Source organism: Taeniopygia guttata, chromosome 3, assembly GCF_048771995.1.
Source record: "Taeniopygia guttata chromosome 3, bTaeGut7.mat, whole genome shotgun sequence".
NCBI lineage: Eukaryota > Metazoa > Chordata > Aves > Passeriformes > Estrildidae > Taeniopygia > Taeniopygia guttata.
The window spans coordinates 17,273,186-17,283,257 of NC_133027.1; the positions used below are offsets into that span (position 1 = coordinate 17,273,186).

A 10,072-nucleotide genomic window follows, 5' to 3' on the forward strand; every position below is an offset into this window, starting at 1 on the left:
TTTCCATTTCCTCCGAGCGGCAGCCGAGGGCGCTGCTCGGGGCCGGGCGGGAGAGGGAGCGGCAGGAGCCAGCGCCGGTAGCGCCTTGTTCTTTGCTGCCAGGCCAGAGAGCGCTGTGCGCCCCGCGCCCCCCGCCCGGGCTCACCTCCTCGATGGCCGCCACCGTGTTCCTGCACTGGGCCATCCGGGTGGTGAAGTTGGAGGCGGTGGGTGACTTGTAATCCTCATTGGTCTCGGACACGAATTCCGACACGGAGATCTGGTCCGGCATGGCGGGGCGGGGATGAGCGAGGGGAGGGAGGGGGAAAGCAGGCGGCTCCAGGGGCAGGGAGGGGAGGGCGTAGCGGGGGCTCCCCCTCACATCGCTCGGCAACCGGCGGCGGCGGCAGCGCCCTCCTCGCAGCCCTGCTGTCTGGAGCGGTGTTGTTCCTCCGCCGCCACACAAGGAAATTCCCCGCACCCACACTCCTCCTCCTGCTCCTCCCGCGCGGTCACGCAGCACCGGGGGCCGGGCACACGCCCAGCCGCGGGAGCTGCCTCCACACCCCGCCCTCCCGTTCGCTTTCTCCCTCTCGCTTTCCTCCTCCTCCCTCGCTCCTCGCACGCTGGCGGAGCGGGGGCGCGGCCGCGCGACCCCCGGCAGCCCCGGAGCGGACCTGCCCTGCCGCCGCGCCCTCGCCACCCGCGCCCGCCCGGGAAGATGGCGGCCCCCTCCCTCTTTCCCTGCCTCCGTCCGTCCTCCCCGAGCCCCGCGGGGAGAGGAGAGGAGGTGGCGGGCGCTGGCTGGGTAATCCCAGCCACAGGCAGGACGAATCCAGCCGTGCGGTTCGGAGAGTGTTTAACAACAAAAACGCAAGGGCAGGGGAAGGTGAGGCGCAGTGCCTGCCTGGTAGGAGGGGGAGCAGGTTGAAGCCCACAGGACAGGTCTCCGCGCTGTCCCCTCCGGGAATGCCTGCAGGTGCAGAGACAGTCTCTTACCTCACGGCTCGTAATTTATGGTTCAACAGTTTAATCTGTTTTACGAGTTCGTTGTCTAGTTTCGAGGGAGCTAAAGATAAATGTTGTCGTTCCCAAGAGGTCCGTGCAGAAATATTTTTAGGCTAAGTAACGTTTAAATGTAAATTCTTAAAAAGCTTTTTCTGTACTCAAGGAATAAGAGCTATCAGAGGAGTTGCTTTGTTCTTCACTATAAAGCCACAAGGATCAGTCAAGGCAAAAAGGGTGAAACTCAGCCGAGCTGTAGCGTTTGAGACTGATGCAGCAGAAAGGACGCTGGCAAGGTGTCACTGAACGAGCATGGTGTTGCTTGCATTGGGCATACAGGGATGTGATCCATGGCAGTGGTTTCTTTCGGCCTCAAATCCCTTAGGACTTCTATCCTATTCCTGCAGAAAGCTTTAGAAATTTGTATTTTGGCCCAGAAAGTCTCCTGTGGCTCTTTCACTCCCCTCTGGTGATAGTTATTAGCTTTCTATAAGTGATTCTTTATTACTCTGTTTTAAAACTCTTCAGGGAATTCAGATGAGTAAGCAGGTACTCTTTTGCTGCCATTTGTAAAATGTCCAAATAAATAACTGTAAGCCTGCCCAGAAGTTACTGCCCTTTGCAATCCTTGCTAGATTCTTTAGCATAAATAATAAAGTTTGTCAACCATATATATTTTACTGGTTGTAGTAAATCAGATGAATGAATGCAGGGTCTATCTGCATGTTCTTTCAGTTTTTTAACTCTTAATAGGTTTTCCATCCTAATCATTCCTTATTTTCTCCAATGAAAGTCACCACTGTTGTTTTGCTTTTGACTTCATTGCCGCTCTCCTTGTTAATACTTACGTATGATCAGTTACTACAGCATATAAAGGTATACATTGTTCTGCTGCTAATGCATTTAATTTCTGTATTTGTACGTCACATAATAAATAAGTATAGTTGAGTATAAATATTCATTCTTGTTAATACTCATTCATTTTTGCATTAGCTGATAGTGGTACCTTTAAGGCAACACATCACACTATAAACACTAGCATTCTTAAACTGCCTACAGTTTAACAGTGTGGCATATTTATTTTGATATTTTGAAGGGGATGAAAAACTTGGGATCTGAAAGGCAAATACTCTTTGACTTTCTGCAGCATCTCTTCTATCAGCTATAGTGCAAATCTGCAACATAATAATACAGCCTCTAGTGGTTGCACCCACAGTTTGATATTGTAGTATATGCAACTGAGATTGTGTTGTGGTTTAACTCCAATCCAGTACAAAGCAACAAAGTACCACACAGGCACTTATCACTGCTGCTCTGCCCATGGAAAGGAGAATCAAAAATAAAGGAAAAAACTTGTGGGTTGAGCTAAGAACAGTTTAATAATGGAATCAAAATAAAATAAAATAATAATGATTATATTAGTAATTTTACTGAGGAGAGAAAGGTCTAAAACTGAAGATGAACAAGCGATACACAGGGCAATGCTCACCAGCCACTGGCCAATACCTGTCCCATCACCAAGCAGTGGTTGATGCCCCCGACCAAGCCCAGGTTATGTGCCGAACATAGCATTCAATGGTCCAGAATATCCCTTTGGCCTGGTCAGAGTTCTGCACTTTCCTGGCTTCTCATGCACCTGCTAGCAGGTAGAGCAAGGGAAAATTGAAAGTCCTTGATTTAGAGTAAGCTCTACTTAGCAACAACTAGATTGGTGTGGTATCAACATTATTTTCATACTAAATTCCAAACGCGGGATTGTGCCAGATGTGCCAGCTGTGAGGGAGATTAGCTCTATCCCAGCTGAAAACAGGACAGACAGTACAATCATGCTGTCTTTGAATTCTACAGATTCTATTTTGTACAGCAGGTTAGGTTAGATGATTGCAATGATATCTGATCTTCTTCTATCTTTAACTTAAATAGATGCAAAAAATTGCCATCCCAATGAAACTGCAAGGTCCTTTTCTTGACAGACTGTGCATTTGCCTCAGCTCTCCTCTTCATGAAGCTAAAACTTGTGATTGGGTAAACTTTCTAGAAGTTGTTTAGACTTGATATCAGGGCTCAACAATTTGGAAAATTCCCTGCTTCTGTTTTGTTTTAGGACATCAGCTAATTGCACCCACAGCTATTATTCCAATCTCTCAGTAGCTGAGGAACTATTTGGTACTCAGACTTTTCTACTTGTAAGCATTCTTGTACACAGACAAGAAATAATTTCCCAGTTTATTTCTTGATAAACTAAACTGAACAACTCCCCTCTTTTAAAGAGGGCAGAGTTAATTTGAATGGTTTTGCATTAGCCACAAACTCAAACTGAGTATTCAGGGGGTGACTGTGAGTCAGCTGACACATGGCACCTCATTACTCTGCAGAAACACTTTTATTAGTATGTGCAAATCCTGTATCTCTCACTGAAAGGCTGTTTTCTCAGCCCTTCCATAATTTTTACAGTTCTAACACCTCAATAAATTACTCTCCTGGTTCTCTACTCCTTCATTGTTGCATTCAAGAGTATTATTATTCTTTCTGGTCCCAATGTACAGTCTGGCCTTTAGGTATTTATGAGTGATACTTAATTTCAGCCATTCTTTGAACCTGTGAATAAGTATTGAAGTGGAATGCACTTGATAATGAGACAGCTGTGAACAAAGCTTGCTTGTGCGGAATGGGGTACTACTATTTTGTCTCTATGTTTTCCTCTTTGCTTTCTTACCATGGCTCCTCCTGTTCTGGTTTTGGACCCTCCCTCCCTCTGTCCCTCCCTAGATAAAATGCCACTGCCGTCTTTGACCCAGTCTCTTGGAGATCTTCTTCTAAAGAGAAATAAATAAAAATATTTTCCAAATATTCATGTTCTGCACATTGCTGAAAAGCTTCTTATCTACTGGATACACACCAACTACAGCTCCATTAGTCAGAATACTTGATTTGTACAAACATTTCTCCCAACAGTGACTTCAAAACAGCATTAATGGTTGCATCATCCTGTGTTGTTAAAAACATGTCATCTTCAAAATAGTAAGACAGATTTTAAAATAACTGATTTTCTTATGTTTTTGTTTATTTGTATGGTTGGTTTTGAGCCTTTAGAAATCTTATCTGTATGTCAAAATCTTTATTTGCATCACTGCTAGTGAGAACTCAAACTGAGGACCAGGTGCTATAGAAATAGAACAATAAGGCAGCCTCTGGAGATCTTGATATTTAAAATTAGCTAATGAAAGGCAATGGAGTTAATATAAGGAAATACTGGACCATTATTGGTCTGTATTACAGTTTATGATCTTCACACACTGCTGCCCAAATGTTTCTTTAGACATTTTAAGTAGGAGTTTCAAGAAGGGTTATATGATAGATTGGTGTGTTTAAGGGGGAATTATTGCAAGAATAAGGGTCAACATGAAAGAAAGCATGAAAGACTTTGTGTCCTTGAAATTTAACATGTCAAAGTCGGAGGTAAATGTCATGGATCAGAGGAAAATTAATGTCTGTTTAATGAGAGGACATGCTAATGGACTTCTGAGAGTAGCAGGGAAAGAACATGATGATCTGGTTAGAATATGATGATCCCTCAAGCAGTTGCCTAGGATAGGACCAAAATGTGTAAGGTTGTTTTTTTTTTTAACCCACAGCAGTCATCATTATTGCCCTCCATTAATCAGCTCCATGACAGATTGTTTCTATTTGCTCTGTCTTTGTGTTATGTCAATGGTTTTTCACAAAATTTCTTTCTTTGCTAGCTTTAGATAGTTTGAGGAAATACTTTTTCTTGGCCTTCTTTGTGTGTACTCAGCACTTACAATGATTCTGGGGTATATTTGTTAATTCTATTAAGGGTGTTTTGAGGGAACACAACAAGAAGATGGTTCATGGAAAATCTCCTTAGTGTCATCACTTATCTTTGAACTTTAAAATAATCATGCAAATAAATGTAGTCTGGCAGCTGCTAATTACTGGGTGACAATTTTCAGGCAGAAGGATGTTAAACTCAGGAAATTTCTATAGTACATATAATTCATAGCAGATTAGTAAAACACAGTGTGGTGAGCCTTATTAGTGGATTCTGTAGTTTCATCCCAATTCTTACATTCTTTCCATGAAGTATCAATCGGTGGTGTTGATTGTTCAGAGAAACACTTTCAAAACCTCTTTCACTTTTGAAAATTTGTTACCACAGTTTGGTAGAAATGTTTCACATGATTTCTAAATGTATTAATCCCCAGAAGAGCAGATACCTAGTTATTTTAAAGTATTTCCCATGATTTTGGAGGTTTAACTCATGTTTTAATTATACCAATTGCAACATGTAACAGCTTTAGAATAGCAAGTGTGTTTGCTCTTTTAGAATTAACTTAAAAATAACTCCTATTTGAAAATTTATTTGGTCTCATAGGACTATTTGCAGAGATTTATTTCTACAAATTAGTGCAAATTCTGCAAATTAAAAAAGTTTGTTCAGAAAAGTATGTTTTTTCAGGTCCTTTTGCATTTGGAAGTGCATCTGGTTTAAGCATATGTGATTGTATGCTTTTCCCACCCTTACTACATTTTACATCATGTACCTTTGCATTGCTCTCAGACTTTTGTGGAGAATTTTAGGAGATTTATTTTGCCTAGTACTAATAATAACAACATCACCAGTAATTGAAATAGCAGTGTGTAGAGAAAAGCAAGAAGGAAAACATGGAGTAGAGTGTTGGCATTTTTTCTATTTCCCTCAAAGCTCCCCAAAGAGACTATTTAAACCAGCAGTGGGGGAGCATGCTACTCCAAGGGTGAAACTGGACAGGACTGAGTCTGCAACATCTTGTTTACTGAGATGTGGCAAAGGTATACCACATGTTTTAATTTAAATTCAATATTTATATCTTAGGGTCACAGTATTTGTAAGGTATGCCCTGGATGAACGTGAGCACTGCTGTGTGTTATCTTTCAGGATGCCCTGGAGCGCCGCCCCTCTCAGAGCCTCGGGCTGTGCTGTGTTGTGTGGATCAAGCCTCAGGCCCCTGGGCCATCTCAGGAACCCAGTCAGAGGGGAAGCCCTCAGGGATACCGACTGCTGAAGTTACCTTGCTACAGTCCCAGAGATTCTTCTAACCATTCATCTGCAGAGCCTGTGTTTCCCCTGGGCTGCTCCCTCACCCTGCGTCACCATCCCTAACCACCACAGCCATTCAGTCTCTGCCCTGGGCCATAAACCAGCCTGTTGACACAAGGGGAAGAGAGTAACATCTGCAGAGGGAAATTCAGTCTTTCTAGTACCCAGGCAGTTGTAAATACCTCTGCAGTCACAATGGTCACAAGAAGCACATCCTGAAAGGTCACTTCTCAAGCCTCAGGTCATGCTGAACCACATCGTTCCTGTCAGCAGCTCAGCTGTGTCTAAAGACTACACAATGGAGGTACCCTTACATAGACATGGCCTTTTGATCTTATTCTGATCCTACAGCTCCAGATCTCCAATGAAAATAAGCAAGGTCAGCAGTCTGTGGGCCACTTTTGCTTTCACCACACCATATTCAATACACTGCTCTGTTGTGTCAGATCCCTGATGTATAGCTTGAGATAAGGTGATTTCTCTTCTGAGAAATTAAAGAATTACAATACAGTGCCAGAATCACCAAAGTTTCAGGTGACAGCACTTAACATGGAAGACAACTGGATGGTGTATTGGAATGAAGAGACATTAGTTCCCATGGACACAAAATGAAAAGATGAGGAATGTTTTGAGATTCAAGAATTTTTAGAAAGAAAAAAAAGCCTGTATTGTTGTTAAACACAAAGCACCTTTATTCCTCTCATAAATTTGCTGTAAAGGACTGGTTCCTGAAACTCAGTTCAGAAGAGAGCAGTGCTCCATTGCCCCACTGGAATTTAGCATCTTGAAACTGGTCTGTCTTCAAAAAGCTACATAGAATACTACAAAACTCTAAGAAATGAAATTCAGTAGACAAAGACTGTCTAAAAAAGAGAACTAAGACTGAAGTTCATGTGGCTTTAACATGGAAAAACAAGCATAGAAATTCTAAGCTTCCCCATTGTAATAAGGTGTGACTCAAAACAAAGTAGAATTAAAAAAAAACAAAAACATAAATCTCTTTTGTTTCCCAGAGTCAGGCTTGCAATCAAGAGTGTAGCATATGAGCTCAAGCATTTCATGAATATCTGCTAAATAAAATATGATGACCTTAAAAGGGAAGAATACATTTAGAAACAAAAGTAAGCTTACAAGCCTGGCATCTTCTATCCTTGCATGGTAAAGTCCCCACTTATTCAAAAATATGCAAGATTTGAATGGGAATATCTGGCAGTGATGAACTTAAAGCAACATGCTCTAGTGGAAGGTGTTCCTGCCCTTGTCAGGGGCATTGGAACTGGATTACCTTTAAGGTCTTCTCCAGCCCAAACCTATTATATGATTATATAAGCCAGCTGCCTTGGATGCCTTTCAGAGGCTATCCTTTGCTACATTTTTTTGCTTGTCTGCATATGATTATATGGAATACATAGCAATGGTAGGAAATTAGTTTACTTGGTGGCACAGCTTTTTGTGGCAGGGGACATGGTAGGCCCTAGGCAGTACAGAAAGGAACTCTCTTCAGAGTGGTGGTTCTGCTCTTCAATTTTGCCTGAACAAGATCATAATCCAGAGGTATTTTGGACTATGGAAGCTACTGACACTTGTATTTAGCTATTTGGCATTCCAGGCTTATAAAAGACATGCATCCTCCTGGGAGAACTGTTCATAGCTGCTCTAAGTGGTAGGGAAAGACCCTACAGAGACTGTACAGTTTGAGCCAACCCCTGCCTAAGGAGGCTCAGGCAGAAGGATTCAGAGGAGAAGTTATACTGAGAAGACATAGTTTGTATAGCATGGCACTGTGACTGTATGGATAGACTGGAATAGAGTGTTTCAGCTGGAAGGGACCCATGGTGACCATCTCTCCAACTGTCCAACCACCAGGGCTAACCAACACTTGATGTTGTTAAGGTTGGTGTCCAAATGTCTCTTAAACACTGACAGGCGCAGGGCATTGATTGTCTCTCAAGCAGGCCTGTTCCAGGGTTTGACCAACCTCAGAGTAAAGAAATGCCTCATGAGGTCTTGTCTGAACCTCCCCTGGTGCAGCTTGGAATCATTCCCATATATCCTGTCACTGCATCTCAGGGAGAGCTCATCACCTCCTTCTGTCCCCATGTCCATTCCTCAGGAAGCTTTAAAGCTTCACCCTCAGCTGCCTCTGCTCCAAACTAGACAAAGCCAGTGTCCTTAGCCACTCTGTGCAGGACATGCCTTCCAGCCTTTTCACCAGCCTTGGTCCCTCACTTTGCTGCTTCAGTCACAATGACTGTGCACTTTATAGGTTTGAATTTAGCATTTTGCGGGTTTTAAGCACATAAATTTATTTCCTGTACTGTCATCTAAAAATAACTCTGCAGTTCGCTGTCATCACACTTACCATAGAACCACAGTGTTAACTTTGCCTGCATCTTACCTGTATATGCACAGCCTGAGTCATTACCTTCTGACACTAGTAGCTATCCATTTTAAAATGCAGCCCTGAGTATGGAATTGCTGCCAGGCACTTTCAGAACCCAAGAGGAGATCTAGCAATATTCCTGCAGTTGCAGGACAATGGATGTAGGGACTATCCTTGGATAATGTGGTCATGTTAAGTTAGACCTAATATGACAATGGAGTTTCTAAGAGTACAATTATAATGTTTTGAAGTACATGATAAAAGTATGTGGGAAATGGTGAGCAGGTGAAAAAGCAAAGCCTGTGGATTTAAATAATCTCTGAGGCTGCTTCAAGAACAGCACAGGCGCTTAGGCGGTAGAAAGATGTGCATGTCAGAAATGAATAGATTAGCTAGCACCTAAAGGCTTGTAGACTTCAGAGAGAAAACAGAATGAACTCAACATAACCAATACAGCAAGATGTGTATTCATTTTCCAGTCTTCCTTATTACTTATTAAATGCAGTTTAAGGAAACAAAATACTTTCATTAAACAGGGAGAATTGGGATAACTAACTAACCAACTTTAACTCTTTGAAGACCACTTTTATAATGGTAATAATAAATCCACCACAGGCAAAACATTCTAGCTTTGAACTTTATCTATGCAATCATTATTTTGCCACTGAAAAGAAGACTAAAAAAATCACATGTTTATTTATGAAGCATTTATTTTGGATAGAGAATTAAATCATAAGCATGAATTGTATATAAAACATTTGTGATAAATGGAAATAACACAAAAAACCCTGAGAAAATACAGATTTGTCTGAAGCACTGCATTATACACACTGTTAATATTTGCTAAATAACAGGCAATCTGAATGAGGCTCACAAGGTCTTCAATATGTACAAAAACCCAGAGTGCTGTAACAAAGACCCCCTTTCACTGGTGTTATCAGCAGCTGATCCCTACTGAGCTTTGTGGGATTACTGGCAGACAGTGACGAACTTCAACAGAAATGTACAGACTTTTTGATGCCACAAAGCTCAGTCCTTCTACATCAGCTTTAATTGTGTTTGAACTGAATTACATTCACTCTCCCAAAGTATTTGATAGTCCTTCTTTTGGTGTCACTTTCTAATATATAAAAGATAGTGAAAAGTAGTAATGACCACACAGTTGTCAGTGGCTAAAAGAATGTGTCATCAGTACCTAAAGGAAAAAGAGCAAATAATTAATTGTTAAAGTCCAGATAGGATGAAAAATGTACATAATCATGAGGTACATTAAAATAACAACAACAAAAACATTGCTACTTCAAAAATTCATTTAAATAGTCCATCCAGAAAATACTTACACTTAGAACACAAGGAGATGTAATAAATACCCTGTGCTGCAAGTAATTAACTTTTCATGCCTCAGCACAAAAGGCTGAGCATATTATCAATGAAGTGAAACAAATTACATGCCAGCATGTTTCTTGGTGTGTAGGAGATGATTAAAAATATTTTTTTAATCCTTCATTTATGCTAACATAAACATTTACAATGTTGTATGATGGAAACAAAAAAATAAACACCAATAACTGACTTGCCGTTAAGAATTCAAATGCAGTAGTGCT

General features: G+C 41.6%; 1 protein-coding gene across 3 annotated transcripts in view; it reads right to left on the reverse strand.

Annotated features, from left to right (window-relative positions):
- ASAP2 (ArfGAP with SH3 domain, ankyrin repeat and PH domain 2) overlaps positions 1 to 617 on the reverse strand; it is an 82,386-nt gene extending 81,769 nt beyond the window's left edge. Inside the window, exon 1 of one of the 3 annotated variants that reach the window (XM_030270065.4) lies at positions 146 to 617. In XM_030270065.4, coding sequence (XP_030125925.1) covers positions 146 to 271 — 126 coding nt within the window. In that variant the 5' untranslated portion in view covers positions 272 to 617. The remainder of the gene's footprint in view (positions 1 to 145) is intronic. The other 2 variants (XM_030270067.4, XM_072926372.1) reach the window with 2 other exon arrangements.
- Positions 618 to 10,072: the final 9,455 nt, after the last annotated feature.